This window comes from Miniopterus natalensis, chromosome 2 (genome assembly GCF_054644295.1).
Source record: "Miniopterus natalensis isolate mMinNat1 chromosome 2, mMinNat1.hap1, whole genome shotgun sequence".
Lineage (NCBI taxonomy): Eukaryota > Metazoa > Chordata > Mammalia > Chiroptera > Miniopteridae > Miniopterus > Miniopterus natalensis.
This window is the reverse complement of record NC_142082.1, coordinates 101,142,941-101,163,170: the sequence shown is the minus strand read 5'-3', so window position 1 is coordinate 101,163,170 and position 20,230 is coordinate 101,142,941. Positions and strand designations below refer to the sequence as shown.

Sequence of the window (20,230 nt, the reverse complement as noted above, 5' to 3'; positions counted from 1 at the left end):
TGGGTTCACCCAGCTCTTGCAGACTGAGAGACTGGAACTGCCTTGAATGGGCCCATGTTGCCTCTGTGAGGGAACCTGAGAAACTCCTGAGGAGGGTTGGGTACCTACAGGTCTGCCATTCACTCGACACACTCCTTGAGCTCCTGTGATGACTGAGTCACTGGGAAAGGTATATGGCTGGGAGAGAGAACAACAGTCCCTGCAGGTCAGTTAACCCATGCCATGCTCCTAAGTGTCTGGTTGTATTAAACAGGCAAACTAGGAAGTGCTCTTACCCAGGCCATCTCCTGAGTCAGGTGTCTTTCATTCATTTACTTACCCAGCAAAGATATACTGAGCACTGCTTTGTGCCAGGAACTTTTCTAAGCTGGGGTACAGCAATGCACAAGGTAGACAAATGCGCTGGTCCTCAGTGGAGCACATGTTCGGTCTGTGTAGAGGTGTGTGGGCTGGGGGTGGGAAACAGAAAAATAATTGAGTAAAAAACAGAAAGTTCCAAGGTATTTATAAAGCAAGAACCATACTGGGGAGTGTGAGGGAAGAGTAATATTTTTTAATAGGGTCATTAGCCTCCCTGAGAAGTAAAGACATTTGAAGAAACATGCGCACGAAGTCAGGGACACCGCCCTCTCATCTGTGCAGCGTTTGCTGCAGGTATCAGCTGCGCTTCCAAGAGAGAAATGTGTTCTCTCTCCCAACAGGAAAGGGGCAGCGTGAAAAGAGAAGAAAAGGCCGGGACAAGAGAAATTATTCCATGTTGAACGCTCCCTGATGGACACTTGAAAACCAGCTCGGAAGGCAGAGCAGAGCCCACCGGGCCGAGGGCCTCCCGCCCCTCTCCGGGCTGTCAGGCTAATCCCGCCGCCCGCCCCCGCCCCTCCCCAGGGGGCGCTTGCTCCGGTGGGTTTAGTCCGAACCGCGCCGAAGCCTGCGGGGAGGCGCTCTGAACGCGACCTTCGTGCGGCCTCCATAGGTCCCGGGGGAGCCCCCCCCCCCCCCGCGGGGCTCGGAGGACGGCGGCGGAAACCCCGGCGGCGGGCAGCGGCCGCGGAGCCCAGCCGGACACCCAGCCGAGCTCTCGCCCCTCGCCGGGCGCGCCCAATCCCACGACCCGCGAGATCCGGCCTTCGCCGCGGGCACGCAACTAAACCCTGAAACCGCCAGCCCCCCGGGGCACCCTGCGCCCGGGCCGGCCGAGCGGGGGCTGCCGCCCGCCGGCCCGAGGGCGCGGATTAAGCGGGCGTGCTTTGCAGCCTCGCCCACGCTCCCAGCGGCGCCGCTTTGCTGGGCCCGGGTCTCTCCCGCGCCGAGTTGCCCAACAAACCATTTAAACGTTTCGGCACAAAACCCCATCCATTGTGGGCCGCACATTAAAAAGTGTTATTCGCTTTGAAGTTTTTGTCTAATGGCTCTAAACTGAAAGAAAATGTTTTCCTATTACTTAATTCAATCATAGCGAAGAAACTTGGTAAAAAGCCGACGGATTTCGCCGCAGAGTGTGACAGAGTTCTCTTTGTGTGAGCTTATCCTCCGCTGTCACACACTTTAATTCGCCTCTCTTTATCTGGCATTCAAAACTTTCCTCAATGACATTCAATAAGGTCCAGAGGCTGGGGGGGGGGGCTGGTTATTCCCCCCCCCATATTCTCTCCCAGTAGCTGTGGCCTTGCTCACTCAGGGGCTCTTAACCCTTCCCTCCCCGGCGCGGGCGCGGTTCCCAGGAGAGCGAGGCTCCTGGCTCCGCGCGCGGCAGCCGCTCCTTTCGCTCCGAGGGCCCGGTCCGCACCCACGCCTCTCCCACCAGCGGGGAGGCCCTCCCCCGGCCCGGCTCTCGGCTCAGTCCCAGCGGTCCAGGCCAGCCCAAACTCCCCCGAGAGCAATTAGAACGCGCCGGAGGCTCCCCGGCTGCACGGCGTCTGGTTTACGAGCGCCACCCCGGAGCGTGGAGCAGACAATGGCTTTGGGGGCAACAGTGACTCCCGCCCCCTATGCCACACAATGAGGGAGGCTCTGCTCCCCTACTCATCCTACTGGATGACAGGTTCTTTTCCCCACTGCCCCTCTCCCTTTCCAGAATCAGTTGGGGGGGGGGGGGTGTCTCGCAATTTCTCTTTGCTTTTTAATCAGTTATAATTTGCTGTGGTTATTGCAAAGATTTCATCAATGATGAGAATCCATGTGCACGCCTTGGTTTGGGGCAATCTCCTGCCCTCGCCCGGACGCCCTCTCCATTTCTCACAATTCTATTCAGGGAGCAGGTGATTGCGGCGACTTGGTTCCAATAAAATCGAAAGTAAACGTCTTCCGTGCAAAGTCCCGGGCTGTAAATTCGAAATATTTATGCTAATTTCCCATTGTATGGAAAAGGCTCCTGCTCAAAGCTTGGAGCCCTCTGATGATTTAAAAAGCTGAAGCTGTGTACACAGCGCTAAGCGTCTGAAGTTGTTTAACCATTGTGTGACCAGAAAGGAGAGTGACGCGGCGGGAGCAGATCTGGGGGAGAGGGGAGCTCGGTGGGGGTGGGCCAGGGCAGCGGGCGCTGACTACAACTGCCCCTCACCGCTGCCAGGGGCGAACTTCGGGAAGGCCATGGTTTCCCAGCGCACCCGCGAGTCTGCGGAGTACGCACCAGTGGAAAGGGCACCAGTGCAGAGTCTACACTCGCCACGTCCGGGGGCGGGGGGTTGCTGCGAGATCTCCATCTTCGCGGTTTAGGCTCTCATTTCCCATCCCTTGTCTCCTTGTTTCTGGCCATGACTCTCAGAAGCTGATTTCCTCTTTACATCCACGGCCCTGACGAAAGGGCCGGCGGACGAGCCTCTACCGAACAAAGGCTGGGCGTTCTAGACGCACCAAAGTTAAGGCTAGTTGAGAAGCTCAGAGAAAAGAGAGACAGCGATGGGGCTAATGCTGCGTGAGGAGTACCGGGCGCCTGTCCTTTCTCCCCAGCGGAACCTCCCCCTGCGAGGAGCCCCGGTATTCTTGCGTCCAGGCTCAGGGAGAAGGAAAGAGATTCCACAGGTGGAAATCGGAGGCCTGTTGTAAGGATGCCCTCGGGGCGCGCAGCGATAAACTGCGTGCACTGACTGGAGGCAGCATGGTCTTGGGGGACAGGGTGAGATGAGATAAGGAAGGGGACCGAGACCAAGGGCTGGGAGAAGATGGGGGTGCGCACCCATGGAAATCTGTGGAAGCAAGGCAGCGGGGGGTGCAAAACCGGTAAGATAAACGGGCCGATCGCTAATACAAAGCCAGAGAGGAGTAAAGAATAAAGAGAAAGAAAAGAATATTAAATCTCAGGAGAATGAGAAAATAAACCTGCAAAAGGGAGAGGAGGGGGCAAGGGCGCCCGTTACGGCGTGGGTGGGGTTGACAAGAATAGAGTACATTATGCAGTTCATTTAGTTAACAAGTGAAATAATGAGGAAGCGTGCAGAGTGAATGCCAAGAGAAAAGGCACAAAAACCCTATTGAGAGGCCCGGGCCGCTCCTGGCGTAGCCCATCACATGGCAATAGTCCTATTTAAGCGGGGCCGCAGGCGCCTTTCAGCACCACTAGCGCTGGCCAGCACCCCGCGCTCTCCGGGCGGCGCCCGCTGCTGCTGCAGAGGCGGCTTCAGCCTCGGCTTCGGCGGCGCCTTCAGCCTCCCGGGAAGAAGCAGCTGCACGCGGCCGCCGCCCGTGGAAGCGCGTGGAGAGCCCCAAGGTCATCAAGGCGCAGAGAGCGGGCTGGCGGCCGGGCGACCAGGCACTGGGGCCATGCCGCGCTCCTTCCTGGTGGACTCGCTCGTGCTGCGCGAGGCGGCGGAGAAGAAGGCGCCCGAGGGCAGCCCGCCGCCGCTCTTTCCCTACGCGGTGCCTCCGCCGCACGCACTGCACGGCCTCTCGCCGGGCGCCTGCCACGCGCGCAAGGCTGGGCTGCTGTGCGTGTGCCCGCTCTGCGTCACCGCCTCGCAGCTGCACGGGCCCCCCGGGCCGCCGGCGCTGCCGCTGCTCAAGGCGTCCTTCCCGCCTTTCGGCTCGCAGTACTGCCACGCGCCCCTAGGCCGCCAGCACTCGGCCGTGTCTCCCGGCGTGGCTCACGGCCCCGCCGCCGCCGCCGCGCTCTACCAGACCTCCTACCCGCTGCCCGACCCCAGGCAGTTCCACTGCATCTCCGTGGGTAAGCCGGGCCGCTGCGCGGGACACACAGGGGGCCCGATGAAAGCTGACGAATCAGAGATCGGGAATAAGGAATTTGGGGCATTATGGGGCGATGAGAGTCCTGTCGGGGCCCTGGCGGGGACACTCGGGGTGGTGTTGGGATGGAGGACTAGAATAGGACACAGAGACGGAGGGTGAAAGCGGAAGGCCCAGGTCCTGGAGGGGGCGCCCAGAAGGATCGAGGACTGGGGTTCAGGGCACTTGAAGGAGTGCCCGGGCCACGCGCCTCCGGGAGGATCAGGGTCCCACGGCTTGAGAAGGAGGGGCCCGCGGTCACGCTGCTGTGCCTCGTGTTTGGGGCGAAGAGGTGGGTAAAAGACCAAAGTCCTGGGATCCTAAGGCCGCCTGCCGGAGGATCGGGGTCACAACGCAGGGTCTGACCGCTTGCCTCTCTCCCCCCCACGCCCCCAGAGAGCAGCTCGAACCAGCTGCCCAGCAGCAAGAGGATGCGCACCGCCTTTACCAGCACGCAGCTGCTGGAGCTCGAGCGCGAGTTCGCCTCTAACATGTACCTGTCCCGCCTGCGCCGCATCGAGATCGCGACCTACCTGAATCTGTCTGAGAAGCAGGTGAAGATCTGGTTTCAGAATCGCCGGGTGAAACACAAGAAGGAGGGCAAAGGCAGCAGCCACCGCGGCGGGGGCGCGAGCGTGGGTGCCGGCGGGGGCGCGCCGCAAGGCTGCAAGTGCGCGTCGCTGTCCTCAGCCAAGTGCTCTGAGGACGACGACGAATTGCCCATGTCTCCGTCTTCTTCGGGGAAAGACGACCGGGATCTCACGGTCACTCCCTAGGCTTATGACTGCCCAGGTCGCCCACCCCAGGCCCTTCCTGAGCCACAAAGACTGGTCCCAGGACTCAGCGCCGGGTCCCAGGCACCCGCTGCCAAATGGCGACCACGCACGGATTTGGCACGGCTTTGCCGAGGCCCCCCTGGCCTGGGCAGTGCCAAGGGCTTGGCAGAGGTCTGACGCTGGTTTTCCCCCACCCCGGGCCCGTGGCTATTCAGGCGGACTCCAAGCTGTGAACACACGGCAAGAACTCGAGTCCTTCTCGGCCACTCAGCATAGCGGCCCCGGGGGCACGCCGGCCGGCCCAGCGCCTTGCTGGCCGCCAGAGCCTCCTCCCCGCCCTCTCTCCCCTGGTTCAGGGGTCCTCGCTTCCTCTCCCCACCCTGGGTAAAGTTCAGCCTCTCACCCCTAGGATGCCAGTTCGCTTCCTCCCTCCCTTCCTCCCTTCCTCCCTTCCTCCCTTCCTCCCTTCCTCCCTTCCTTCCTTCCTTCCTTCCTTCCTTCCTTCCTTCCTTCCTTCCTTCCTTTCTTCCTTCCTTCCTCCTTCCCTCCTTCCTTCCTTCCTCCTCCCTTCCTCCTTTCTTCCTTCCTTCCTTCCTTCCTTCCTTCCTTCCTTCCTTCCTTCCTTCCTTCCTTCTTTCCTTCCTTCCTTCTTTCCTCCTCCTTCCCTCCTTCCTTCCTCCTTCCTTCCTTCCTTCCCTCCTTTCTCCCTCCCTTCCTCCCTTCCTCTTTCCTTCCTTCCTTCCCTCCTTCCTTCCTCCTTCCTTCCTTCCTTCCCTCCTTCCTTCCTCCCTTCCTCCTTCCTTCCTATTTCCCTCCTTCCTTCCTCCTTCCTTTCTTCCCCCTCCTTCTTCCCTTCCTTTTTTCCTTCCTCCTTCCTTCCTCCTTCCCTCCTTCCTCCTTTCCTTCCTCCTTCCCTCCTCTTTCCCTTCCTTCTTCCTTCCTTCCTTTCTTCCCCCCTTCGTTCCTCCTTCCTTTCTCCCTTCCTTCCTCCCTTCCTTCCCTCCTTCCTCCCTCCTCCCTTCCTCTTTCCTCCCTCCCTTCCTCCTTCCCTCCTTCCTCCCTTCCTTCCTCCCTTCCTTCCCTCCTTCCTCCCTCCTCCCTTCCTCTTTCCTCCCTCCCTTCCTCCTTCCCTCTTTCCTTCCTTCCTTCCTTCCTTCCTTCCTTCCTTCCTTCCTTCCTTCCTTCCTTCCCTCCTCTCTCCCTTCTTCCTTCCTTCCTTCCTTCCTTCCTTCCTTCCTTCCTTCCTTCCTTCCTTCCTTCCTTCCTTCCTTCCTTCCTTCCTTCCTTCCTTCCTTCCTTCCTTCCTTCCTTCCTTCCTTCCTCTTTCTCTCTCTCCCTCCCCATCTCTTTCCTGTGGTCCTTTATCCATCCCCCCCACATTTATGAACTCCTGTGTTTTTGTTTTTCCTCTACCTTTCCCTTCCCCTCCTCAAGGAGCCTCTTCCAAGTCCAGCCTGCCCACTTGTCCCTCAACCAGGCCTTGCTGTTCCCCCAGCTCCTCTTCTAGAAGAGAAATGGCGCCTGTGACAGTCGGCTGGGGGAAACCGATTTAATTTTGTTTTGGAGGCGCTCTGCCTTCCCCCAGAGGTCCTGACTCTCCTCCTCTGGAGAGCCCTCTCTTACCCCAGGCCCCAGACCCCGGCCCTCCCAGGCCTAGTTGTGTAATTGTACGGTCTCTGTAATACCAGAGATATTTATTTATTTATTTATGTAAAAAAAATTAAATAAACTTTTTTTTTCTTAGAAATTCCTGTGGCTCTGGGCCCCGAGGCCTCCGTCGGGGACTGGACTGGCGCGAGCCTGAGTTAGGGCTTCCCGCTGGGGCGGGGCGGGGCGGGAGGCAGCGGCGGGCCCTCGCTCTGCTCCTTCCCCCTCTGCGGGCTCAGCCGCGCAGAGGCTCCACCGCGCAGCACCCTGGTCTCCTCCGGTACAGCTGGGGCCTGGCGCACACGCACGGGGGAGGGCGGAGAGCTGAGCCCCGAGGGAAGGAGGGGGCCCTCCCCGCCTTGTGCCTCAGGCCTTAACACCTGTAATGCCCTCTGCGGCCTGGGATCCGTGCGCACACGCGGCCCTCTCGGTTTGGCTGTCCCGACCTCCATCGCCAAAGGCAGAGATCATCCAGCGCCAGCTGAGAACTTTGTCCTTTGCGGCGCTCCGGTTAGTTAGAGACAGATTCCCAGCGGGATGTTGCGGGGAGGCCCCTCACTTTGCTTTGAGGCAAATTTCATTAGCGGGAACCTTGCGGGGCCGTGATTCTGAGAACTCACAGCGATCCCGCGACGGAAACCCCGAAAGGGGCCCTGGGAGCCGGAGCCCGTGGCCCCGGAACCTTAGGTTCTCACGGATTCCAGTTATCATCCCACAACTCCCTGCAACTTAGAATCCACACCCTACCCCTCCTTGAGAAGAGATGTGGGGGGCTGGAGGGGTGCGGACTAGGAGAAATAGAAGGCGCGCAGGTTTCCGCAGAGATTGCTAACGCTCCGCCACTCCAGGTTCTTCCCGACACCCGAGGGAGGTATTTCTGCCGCTCAGGAAATTGGATATGGGAAACAGCGGGGAAACGTCTCCCCGAGACTCCCATTCCCGGTACTGGAGACTGGAACCACTTCTTTTCCTGCCAGAAATCCCACCCACCCGCACAACACTCTGGGGAGCTCGGACTCTTCATATCTAGTCAAAGCAAATACGCGTTTTCCTTTCGACAGAAAGATGCTCCAGCTGGGTTTTGCTCAACACGAGTTCAGTTCATTTCTAAAACCTTCGGTCTCCTTCAAATCACGTTAAGTGCGGGGTCCACTATCCAGGTCCCCTATAATAAAGGCGGGCATGATCTGGCTCCTCCAGGTTCTTCCTAAGGCAAGACGCCTGGACTGTGCCCAAAACCAGTCCAGCCTCCCTTTGGGTACCCCCGCCCCATCTCCAAACGTTAGAACTGCCTCCTCACCGAGGACCAGTTCTCCGCCCTCCCAGGAAGGGGTATGGTGCCAACCCGAACGAAACCCAGGTGTTCGAAGGCATATGGTGAATAGAATCCCAGGTAATTTAATTATCAGTGATTTGGACCCTTTCTCAGTTTTGCGCGGCTGGCGCGCAGCCCTTCGGTGAGTGGGTGGGTGAAGTTTCACGTCCTCTAGCTCCAGCGCGACCCACCAGCCTGCCCTTGATCGGGAGGCAGCAAGGCCTCCAGGGGTCCGAGGGTTCGCTTCTGAGCCAGCTCCTTCTCTGGGTTATGGAAGGGGGTGGCTGGGTGGCCGGGTGCCCCTGGGGCAGCCTCTCTCCGGCTGTCACTGACAGTCCAGAAAGGAAGCGATGAGATGGGCCTGCCAGGAAACTGGGCTGGGCAGGGGTGGGGGATGGAGAGAGATGGAAACGGAGCTTAGATGCATAACCCCCACCCCGAACTGTTCAGTTTTGCCACCCGATGCAGCCCCTCCTGTTTCCAAAAGAAGCCGCCGATTCACTGGCTGCGCGCCGGGTCCACGCGGGTCCAGTCCTCCCAGGAGCGTGCTTTTCTTCCTCTCAGCTTTCTCTACCCAAGTTTTCGTTTCCCCATCCTGCTCCCAGAAGACCAGACTTTTCGCTCCTGGAGCTGCCCTGGGAGAAAACGCAGCCTCCTTGTGGTGGTCGCAGTGGTTAACACGGCTGCGATAGGAGCGCCGCTCTGGGGAGCTTGGAGGTGGCCGCGGCGCACAGGGCTCTCGGCGCCGAGCCTTCGCCTGGAGGGGCGGCGTCGAGCTTTTCAGTCGGCATCAAAGTGGCTCCTCTGCTGCCTGGGTGGGGAGGAAGATAAGGGTGTGCCCGCGTCGAGAAGCTACGGGGAAATGGAGCTTCTCACTTAGGGAGCCAGCCAGTCTTTAGCCCACTCTGGTTTGAGCTGCACTTGCAAGGCAAATTGTGAAATTAAATGAAACGGGGTTATCGGGACGAAATTTCCTGGAAATTTTCATTTAGTGTAACCACTCTACCTACAGAGTTTATTCCAAGGACAATGCCTTTCTTTTCTCCGTGCAACATAGCTGCTAGAAGTTTGGACCCTAGAATCCAAGTGCCTTTTCAGTCCATTTCCACTAGTTACTTACAAGCTTGGGAATCTTGGACAAGCCACAGGTCCTTCCTGGGCCTTGGTTTCTTCATCTGTAAATGGGGAATGTGCTAATGGTTGCTTTGCAAGGTGGTTGTGCAATATTATAGGACAGATTTCACATAAAATGCTAAGCACAATGCCTGCCATGTTCCAATAAATGTTAACCAATGTAGTTGATGCTCTTGTTTCTTGTGCCTATAGCTGTGCCTGGGGCATAATTGTTGCTGAATTATTTACTGAATGCTGAAAAGTGCTACTCACACACAGGCTTAGGGGCAGAACCGACCACAAAGGAGGTGGAGAACACACACAAGTGCCAACACCTTCAGGACCCCCTGGAGTTAGTCATTCAGAGAGTAATGGCTCCTCTGCCAAGCATTGCTCAGGCTCTAGGAACCACTGAAGTCCAAACAAGATTCCTCTTTCCTTTTTCATTTAGACCAGTTCCTCAACCTCCAGACTACTGCCATTTGGGTCCAAATAATTATTTCTTGTGGAGGACTGGCCTGTGCATTGCAGGGTGTTCAGCAGCTTCCTGGGCCTCTATCCACTAGATGCAAGTATAGCATCCCTCTTCCCAGCTGTGACAACCAAAAATGTCTCCAGACCTTAAGTGTTCCCTGGGGGCAAAATCACTTTAGGTTGAGAACCACTGATTTAGACCCATATATTTTCTGCTGAAGTTTGCCAGTCCACAGCAGCCAGGATGTGGTAGCCCCAGCCTGAGCTCACCTCTCTACCTTTCCTCCAGTCATGCTTCACTAAGTGCTTGCCCCTTTACATCCAGGCTACCGGACCATGCACCACAGAGTAGTGTGAGAAGAGAAAGGAGTACAAGAAAGTGGGGACACTAGGAATAGCAAAGAAGCCTGTGTAGTGTGAGCATTCCAGTCAGCCTATACAGCCTTGGGCATTTGGGTTGAAAGGGTGACCAGTTGGGGAGGCTTGCTGGGTGAGCAGAGTTTACAGAGCCACCAAGGCCTTTCAAAGAATATCTTGTCCATTTGTCTTGTGACTTGCAGACAGCTAGGTTCCCCCTTCGGTCATGTCCCTGGGTGTCTATAAGGCCACCTGTTGTGGGAAAAAATATTAGGAGCTTGAAGTGTCACCCCCCCCCCGGCCCCAAACCCAGCCCTAGTCACACACACACACCACTCACACACACACCACTCACACACACACACACACACACCACATTCACCACCACTATATGGTTCTTCCTAAAGCATGTCCTTATGGGTTTTGTCAATGCCTGAAAGTCTGAAACTAGAAATCAATTCTTTTTTACTAAGGCCTCTCATGTTTGGTTCAAACATAAGTGTCCTTGATAGTAGTAACCACATCATTCACTTTTTCCAAGAGAAGACTCTAGAAGGACAAGGGAATAGAAGGTCCCTGAGGACTTAGGGGCATGGAAGAGATACAAGGGCAAGAAAAGGAGCAGGGGGAGAAGGAGCATCCTCAGAGTCTCCCTGGGATGGGTCATTGCTGCCTTGGGCCCATCGCCAGACCCTGCACTGTGGGTGAGTAAGGGTGCTCACTAGAGTGCACCGCAGAATTAGACTCACCCACAGTCAGGAATAAGCTGACCCCATGAGGCAATAACCTCATGAACCCAGGGACTTCCCAGTCTTGTATAAGGTGATCAACAGAGGAATTTCTAATACCTACATACTAATAGAAGAGAGAGAGAGAGAGAGAGAGAGAGAGAGAGAGAGTGTGCACCCTGGAGAGGCTGAAACAAAGGAAGAGAAAGAAGGTTGGTTGTCCAGGAGGAGATCCAGATTATTCTGAAGTTGAGTGTACTGCTTTAGGTGATCTGTCACTATGAATCCAAGTCCTGGTTCCAGAAGACCCCTCTGAAGCCACCAAAGAAATCTAAGACCTTCGACTTGACACCTCCCAGCCTGGCATCCAGGCATCTGTCAGTGGTGGGCATTTCCAGCTCAAGGGAGGAAGTACCCTTGGGGCAGTACACTGGGGAGGCACGTGACTCAGTATCCATCTCAGATAGGCTCAGCTAAAGAAGGAGGTCACTCAGGAGTCTTGCCTTGTGCCATCACCGTCAGAGGGCAACTGATCAGGCTGGGCTTGAGCCTGTAATGAGGAACTTCCCCTCTGGGCAGGTTGAGCTTTGGGCTGTTGGACCCTGAGGGTAGTGCCACCTCCATTGGCTCACTGTTTACAGAGGTGCCACAGAGAAGCGATATCTGTCTCCTTTCATTATCTTATGAATTTCTGGAGTTGCTCTGTTATGGGCTGAATTGTGTGCCTTTCAAATTTATATGTTGCCTGGCCGGGCATGGCTCAGCGGTTGAGCGTTGACCTAGGATCCAGGTGATCGGGGTTCAATTCCCCGTCAGGGCACATGTCCGGGTTGGGGGCTCGATCAATGACTCTCTCATCATTGATGTTTCTATTTGTCTTTCCCTCTCCCTTCCTCTCTCTGAAATCAATAAAGATATATTTTTTAAAAAATCAAATTTATATGTTGACATCCTAACCCCCAGGATCCTAGAATGTAACTGTATTTGGAAATAGGGTCTTTGAAAAGTAAATAAGGTTCAGTGAGGTCATATGGACCTTAACCCAATATTACTGATGTCCTTATAACAAGAAGAGAGACACCAGACATTAGTGCACACAGTGGAACAACCATGTGAGGACATAGGGAGATGGTGCCATCTATAAGCCAAAGAGAGAGGTCTCAGAAGAAACTAATCCTGCCAAAACCTGATTTGGGACCTCCAGGGCTATTGAGCAAATAAAATTACAGATATTCACTCTGGGCACCATAATTGAGAAAAAACAGATTTTTGTTGTTTAAGCCCCCAGTCTTTAGTATTTTGTATGGCAACCTAGCAGGCTAATACAAATTCTAATTTGGTGAGAGCTCTCTAGACCCCTCCATGGTAATGTAAGAATATAAGAAGATTGTAGAGGAAAGAGCACTGAACTGGGTGTCAAGAACCTAAGTGAGGTCCAGCCCCAATTATACCACTAATAAATTCTGTAACTTTGGATAAAGCATGATCTTCCTTGATTGACCTCAGCTTTCCCTTCTCTAAAGCCAGGGGGTGTAACTGACATTAGTGGGGTTTAGGGGTGTTTTGTTGTTGTTGTTTTGTCTTGTTTTGTTTTTGACCAGCATTCATTTCCCCTCTTTCTGATGAGTATCTAAATTTTGTTTTGTCAAATGTAAGTTAAGTTCTGGAAAAAGGCAGGCATCCACTGAGGTAAATATTTGCACATTGGGAAGGTTTTCCACTGCCAGGATCCCACTTTCCAGTGCAAGATCCAATAAAAACTAGATATTTACTCCTAAGGCCCTTGTCCAACTGATCAGGCATAGGCTCAGGATCTGGGCCCAACATTTCCCCCAGAAGTCTGAATCTAAGTACAAATTGGCTCTGCCTGAGTCACATGACAATCCTATGGCTGTGGGTAGTAGTGGCCCTTGTAGGGATACTGTGACTAGAGGCCTCAGTAGAACACAGGAAGTGGGGGCTGGAGTCTCTGGAAGGAAAGAAGGGCTATTGAGCAAACAAAACTATGGATATCCACTCCGGGCACCAGTTACAGCCTCCAGTTACAGAGCAGTGATTCACAAAGTGTGAACAGTGGGTCCCTGGGCTTCCTTGAGTCCTTCCAGGGGGTCCAAGAGACCAAGCTAATTTCATAATAATGCTAAGACATGATCTGCCTTTTCTTCTGTGTGACACTTGCTCTGGGGATACAGAAGCAGTGGAAGGCAGGACTGCTGGTGCTTGAGACAAGCTAAGGCAGTGGTCACTGTATTCTCGACCCCCATAAAACCAAGGGGAAAAAACACTCCAGTAGCATCTAAGAATGCTCTTGGTACAGGATTAAAAATTATAATTTCATTAAAACTCAACTTTGAAGGTATGCCAGATAGGAGTCGTCTCCAGAAGAAACATTCAGCAAGTGGCTAGCTGAACTCACTGCGTGTTTCATGGAAAACAGTTTTACTTGAAAGAACTGATGAACAAACCAGTCATTCAGACTTGGGTATGTGACAGCATTTTTTTAAAACAAAGTGAGCCAGTTACTTGAACAGAAACAGCTGACATATTTGTTGCCAATGATAAAATTTGAGGTTTCAAGCAAAAATTGAAATGTTGGGATACACTGTGAACTTAACATCATCTCAATACGGGGATGGGGATTCTTATGGTGAGATTATGACATAAACAAGCACATTTTCAAAATATTATATTACAAAATATGTCAGCATATGCATGACTTTCATGAACTCAGGGAACCAATATCTTCCCAATGACCAATATGTGGTGCTTGCAAAATCAGGCACAGGTTAAAGATCCATTCAAAGTGAAAGGTAGACCAGCAGATTTCAACATAATAGAGCAAAAACTTTATTAATATGATTTCAGATTCTACATTATAACTAACATTCAAGAAACAACCACTTTTCAAGTTTTGGTGCAGTATCTAGAGAACTATCTGCAATTATATGAAAAAGCTATTAAAATACCCCTCCACTTTTTAACTACATATCTGCATGAGGCTGATTTTCTTGATATAGTTCAAGCAAAATAACATATCACAAAAGATTGCAGAAAAAGATACAAGAATCCATCTGTCTTTTATGAAGCCAGACATTAAAGAAATTTGCAAAAATATAAAATAATGTCACCTCTCACTGTATTCTTGTTTCAGAAATTATAGTTATTTTTACATAAATGTTATATAAAAATTTTAGGAATTGTTTTATTATAAACATTTAAGAATAAGTTTATTATTGTGGTTAAAAATAAATAAATAAATAAATAATGTTAAATTTTCTATTTTAATTTGTAATACAGTAAATCTTAATAGATATAGCCCACGTGCACAAAAGCTCTTTGGAATCCTCCATACTGTTGTTTTGTTTTTTTTTTAAATATGTTTTTATTGATTCCAGAGAAAGAGAGGAAGTGACAAGGAGAGAGAAATAGAAATGCTCCTCCCTCCCCGAACAACCTCCCACCGGGGATCAAGCCCACAACCCAGGCATGTGCCCTGACAGGGAATTGAACCAGCAACCTCTTGCTGCATGGGTAGATGTTCAACCAATGAGCCACACTGGCTGGACAGAGTCTTCCATACTTTTTAAGAATGTAAAGGAGTTCCCAAACCAAAATGTTTGAGAAGGGCTATTGTAGTGTATTAAAAATAATAGCACCCAGCATTTATAGGATAATTCAGTATTTACTACATGCTTACTAACTGCCTGACATATTTTAGCCCTCATTCCTCTGAACAACCCCCTGAGGTAGCAATTATTGTAATCACCTTTCCACAGGCGAGGAAACTGAGACACAGAGAGATTAAATGACTTCCCAGGATCATACTGCTAGCTCCAGAGATGCTGACATTCAGAGCTAGGAGTCTGACCCCAGGGCCCACCTTCTTAACCTCTTCAAAATGCCTTCCCCTTTCTATGAGCTGGCTTCAGAGGCTGTTAATTTGTTGTCAATCTAAGGTAACAGCCTTGCTACCCATAACCATTTCAAATAATCAGGAAGTCTCACATCATGGCTTTTCTCTCCTACCCACTCTAATATCCAAGCCTAGTGGATATACAAGTGATTGAAAAAATAAAATATCAAACCATTTGAAAAGTTCTATTTGACACAAAATCTGGCTATTTCCAACATGATACCTTCAAACTTGGCTTTCCTAAAGGACTTTGACATTTCCTTCCTCTGGGGACAAAAAAGCAGGAAAGTCTCCCCTTTCACCATGGAACAACTCTCAAAGTCCAGCCTGCCTCATCCTGAAAGGTCACAGGATTACCAATTCACATCAATGATTTCTGTTACACTCTTAAAATTGGAAAATTGCACATTGCTGTGTGTGCTTCTATTACCCTGCCATTACGCCCTATTCCCCTATATTAACTTTATCTCATGGGCCACAATGCAAAGGAATTCCAGCTGTAAGAAAGTTGCCCAGTTAAAAGCCCTTCAGTGATCCTAGTTCAGCCTGAGGTGCATAGGAGCAATCACTAACCTACCTGTGGCCACACAAGTTCTCTTCATAACCTTAGCCCAAAATACCAAGCACAGTATGACACATTGCTGAATAAGCAAACTCTCATTTCCCTCAAGCATCTTTTAATTAAGATGTTAATTTGAGCATACACAAAATATCCGACTCCCTTTCAGCCCAGAAAGGAGGCTTAAAACTCCAAAAGGATTTTGAAATTCTTTCATCAACTTAAGGCATTTTGGGGATAGTGTTTGTAAGAAAGATGCTTCAGAAAATGAAGTTGTCATGTACTGTATGTGTAAATAAACCTTTCAGTTCCCTGGCAGAAACCAAGCTCAGTAGGGCTAGAAAAGCATTCTGGGTATTGGCATGCAAATGAGCATGTCAACAACAGTTAGAGTGTACCTTGGAGCTGTAAACAAACTAATTGTCATGGGAAATGCAGTCAGTGGGCTCTTTTGAAACTGTTTTGCAATTCTCTTGTTTGGTTAGATTTCTGAAAGTTGAGTTTGTGAACTCAATAATACAGCTTAACAGCAAATTCGCAGTAACAAATCTTTGGGTGCCTGACAGGGCTGTGCACACCACAAAGAGCATACAAGCCCGCATGCCCAGTTAGGTTTGGAATGCACCAGGCCTGAAACACCAGTAGGAGGCTGAAGTAAGATGTGGACCACAATCAGAGTGGCTGGAGTGTGTGGACTTGCATACAAGCCCTGTGTCCTAACTGGATGTGCATGTGGACCTACACCACTGGCCTTGGCAAATGTTCGCTCTTTCACTTTGAGAGAGGTCTATCTCTCCCATGCCTCCAACCTACTTCTCAGCCTCCAATGGAAAGCCTTCAGCACCTCTACCGGTGGAAATCAGCCCTGTTCATCTCAGGGGATCTGCCTCTGTGCTCTTCCCTCTCCTCCTAATTTATTCACTAAGTGAATCAAGCACGTTGTCCACGGCAGGTGCTGGCTGGGCTCTGACCACAGCAAACCACACTCTGTGTGTTCACTTACGTGTCTTCCCAACTAAGCCGTGCTACTCAAGGCAAGGGGCTGGGTCTTCTTCTTCTTTGTGTCCCCAGGGCCTGGCACTTGGTGAGAATCACATGTGTGTATACATTCTTGCCTGGAAGAGAGTGAATTCAGTAAAAATACTGAACCCTAAAATTGTTTTTTTACCCATGTCCCCTCTTCCCTACTCACCCTGCTGGCTGGCCCCATTCCATTCACCACCACAGGGGCCTTCCTCCTCCAGCACCCTCCACAGCTTCACTGCCCACCCTCTGTCTTCCAAACTCCTGCTGAGGCTTTTATCAAACCCCATCTCAAAATCCACTTCTCTGAAGAGCACCCACTGTCAGGGAAGCCAGCCCTGAAGATTTCTCCCCCAGAAAAGGAGATCCACTTCCAACTGTACCTTGTCAGTTGGCCTCTGAGTAGGCTCAGTGTGAGCTCAATGAATGGACCAAAAGGAGCAGTGGTCTATCTGGCTGCCCAGCTCTTACCTAAGGGAGTCAGGGATGTGGAAGGATGGAGAACAGCTTTCCAGTGAATCACCAGCTGTGGAAATGTGATCTGAACTGAGGAGAGAGCAGGAATGTGGAGTGAAATAGATAACATGCTTCCTGGCCATATTGTTATGTTTTTGGGGGGGTTAGAAGTTTAGTCATAGAGCTGAAAATGCTGTATATAGTACTAATAAAAAATAATGCGGGTCTGGGTCTGGGTCTGCCCTCTATTCTGTACATCTCCTGTTATAGTTAGGGGTCAGATCATGAGGTACTTCTGTGACCCATTGTTATGAGCTGAATTGTGACCCCCAAAATTCATATGTTGAAGGCCTAACCCCCAGTACCTCAGAATGTGACTATTTGAAAATGAGACCTTTAAAGAGATGAGTAACTTAAAATGAGGCCATTAGGGTGGGCCTTAATCCAATCTGGCCTGTCCTTATAAGAGGAAGTTTGGAGGCAAACATGTATGCCCCCAAGAAAAAAACCATGTAAGGGCACAGCAAGAAGGTGGCCATATGCAAGGCAAGGAAGGAGGGCTCAGGAGAAACCAAACCATGCTGATCTTGGATTTCCAGCTGCCAGAACTGTGAGAACTGTGACCTCTGTTGTCTAAGCACCCAGCCTGTGATAGGTCTGTTATGGCGGCACTAACAGACTAGTACATCTATTATGTGTTCAGATCTTCTCTTCATGCAGAGAAAGTTCCTGTGCACTGAACCAGCGCCTCTGTCAGATGTGGGAATTTTAACAGGGCTGCCTCAGCATAAAAGGCCACCAGGAGCTGCCTCCCTGGGGCTTGGGCTGTGGCTATGCTGGGCCCTGACTTTTCCTGAGGTGCCCAGGCATGGCCAGGCAGAGGCAAGGTGGACAGTCAGGGCAGCCATTGAGCCCTGGTGCCTCTCCTGAACTTCCCAGATGATTCTGACCCTCCCTTCCCTGCTCATGCATGCATTTGCTCATTCAACAAATATTCACTGAGCACCAACTCCTCAGCCGCTCAGGTAATGGTGAGCAAAACTATCCTGATATATGAAGCTGACATTCGAGAGGGGGAGAAAGACTTGAAGTAAATCACCACAAACTGGAAGAGAAACCACAATCGGGTGAGGAAAGCAGTAGAGAAAAACCATACTAAAACTGAGAGGGACAAGGAGGAATTAACCTGGCAAAGATCAAGGTGTGGCAGGAAGTGATGGAAAGAGCAGCCTGTGCAAAGGGCCTGTGGTAAGAAGACAAAAGGCCCTCTCTAAGCACTGAGAAAAGACCCAGGGATGACAGTGCAAATAGCAGGGCCAGGTTCTGGAGAGGTAAGATTGGAGGGGCAGGTAGGGGCTTAATGCTGAATCTGGTTGGCTGGCTTAAGGATTTTGGGTTGTGTTTTAAGAGCAACAAGGCCCATAAGAGTTTTAAGCAGCGAGCTGACCCAATCAGATTCTTGTTTTGGAGGACTCACCCCAGCTGCAGTACGGAAACTTGATGTGAGGGAGAAATAGTGGGCAGGGGAGACCATTGCACTTCAGCAGGCATCACACAATCACCTCACGCTTGTTGTCTAGGAAGTTCTTGCAAGTACAAACCTGGATTGAGAATCACCTCCCTCCTGCTGTGATCTGAAGGTCACAGCAAAGGGCTCCTTCAACCTGCCAAGAAAATTCTCTCTCACTTGCCAGTTTTAGAGCTAGGATCCTCCATTAAAGCCCCGATCCCTGATAAGTGCAGGCATTGCTACAGAATAGCACCTTACCTGAGCAGCCAGCATTGACAAATTACCCGAAATTAACCCCTTGGATAAATACCTGCCAGCAGGAAGCCAGTCTCTTTGGACTGAACCTCCCGTGAACATTTTTGGTGGAGCTGCTGGCAGGGAGGGTATCTGAGTTTCTCCTCAGCCGCCAGGAGAATTCAGGAGAGTTGGTGGACACAGAAGGAAAAAGGGCTTTAAGAAGAGCCTTAATCCTTCAGGTTCTTTATTATTATTATTATCATTTCTATTTTCTACAAGAGCTGTAGTTCAGAGAAATAAAGCAACTTGCTTCAAGTCACAAGATCAGAAGAGTATAGTCGGGACTCAAATAAGCCCCTTAGTTCTGAAGCTGGAGCTGTATTCCACCCCCATAACAGGCCTCAGGAGCCTGCTCTGAGGAATCCAAGCAGTGACCCAGTGGGTGACGAGCTGTGAGGACCCACCTCACAAACCATCCCAGCAACTGACTGACACATAGTAGAAGCACAATGAATATTTATTAAATGGATGAGTCATCATCACATTGGAAACCATGAGCAAGTGGTTTGTGAACAGTAAAGCCTGGGTCTGCAGAGTTTTAATAGCTTCAGCCTCTTTCATGAAAAAGTTCTTCAAGCATCCTCATTAAAAGGCCAACACTGCTGTCAGGAGCTGTTCCTCAGCCCTAAAACCTTCTTAACCCGCATTCATTTACGAAACACGAAGTATTGCAGTCCTTCGATGCAGCAAACCAGTCGGGGGAAAATCCCAAAAGCACATAAATAAATAAGATGGTTATAGAGGTCCAAAGGAAATAAGGATGTTATAGTCTGGTAGTTACAGAAGAGCCATTTTTGGTAGAGTGATCACAGAAGACTTCTCTGCAAAGGAATGTCCGAGGGGAAACTTAAGTAATGAGGAGACAGAGGAGGCAAGAGCTGAGAGAACAGCATCCACAGGGGGCCCGGAGTGTGCAAAGGTCACAGGGCAGCGAAGACTTCAGAAGTGCCAGGTAGAGAAACAGGGCCAATCTGCTGGAGGAAAGGGGAAAAGAGGGGCTCCAGCTGTGGTGGAGAAATAAGTAGAGGTCATATTATAAGGAGTCTTAAGAGAAGGGGAAGGGGTTCAGATTTTATTCTAAGAGTAAAACTATTAGAGCACTAACTATTCATTGGGTAGAGAAATCTCATTTCTATTTTTAAAAGGCTGCTCTGAGGAGAACAGGGTGTAGGGCAACTAGAATTGAAGCAGAGAGGCCAGTTCTGGGGCCCTGACAGCAGTCATGGGCAGAGTGCTTGGTGGCTGGACTAAGGCGGCAGCTGTGAAGGCTGTGAAGCGTAGTGATCAGGATAAGCTCTAAGGGTAAAGTCAATACTTGCTGACAGACTGGATGTGAGGACTGGAGCAGAATTCTGGGTGACCAGGAGGTTTTTGGCTAGAGCAGCTGGATTAATGGTCCCGTCATTTGCTGAGATGGAGAAGACTGGGGGACGACTATGTCATGGGGGATCACTCAGGGTTCCATTTTGGTTATGCCATGTTGAAAATGGCCATGGGACATCCAGGTGCAGATGTTGATAGGCAGTTGACATATGCATGCTTAGTTCTGTCAGCAGAAATGAAAAGACATAAGAACAAAAGAAGAGGGGGGAGTCGAAGATGAGAGGAAGCTGGAAAGAGAAGGGACCTTAGTTGCTCACAAGAACTAACTCCCTCGCCCGGCCAGGTGTGGCTCAGCTGTTGAGTGTCAACCTAGGATCCAGGGGATCCCAGTTCAATTCCCGGTCAGGGCACATGCCCAGGTTGCGGGCTCGATCCCCAGTTGGGGTCATGCAGGAGGCAGCTGATCAGAGATTACTCTCTCGTCATTGATGTTTCTATCTCTCTCTCTTCCTCTCCCTTTC

The 20,230-nt window shown here is 51.3% G+C and overlaps 1 protein-coding gene across 1 annotated transcript; it reads left to right on the top strand.

Moving 5' to 3' along the window:
• Window positions 1-3,759: 3,759 nt before the first annotated feature.
• GSX1 (GS homeobox 1) lies at window positions 3,760-4,994 on the top strand. The gene is made up of 2 exons (XM_016224793.2): window positions 3,760-4,162; window positions 4,615-4,994. The coding sequence occupies exons 1-2, from the start codon at window positions 3,760-3,762 to the stop codon at window positions 4,992-4,994; spliced, it is 783 nt and encodes a 260-aa protein (XP_016080279.2).
• The last annotated feature ends 15,236 nt before the right edge of the window (window positions 4,995-20,230 follow it).

What these genes read in the sequence shown, in the direction of transcription:
- GSX1 (XM_016224793.2), top strand. Translation starts at nt 3,760, where the DNA reads ATGCCGCGCTCCTTCCTGGTGGACTCGCTCGTGCTGCGCGAGGCGGCG. An exon ending in GTTCCACTGCATCTCCGTGG is followed by an intron (nt 4,163 to 4,614) that starts GTAAGCCGGGCC and finishes CCACGCCCCCAG; the next exon opens with AGAGCAGCTCGAACCAGCTG.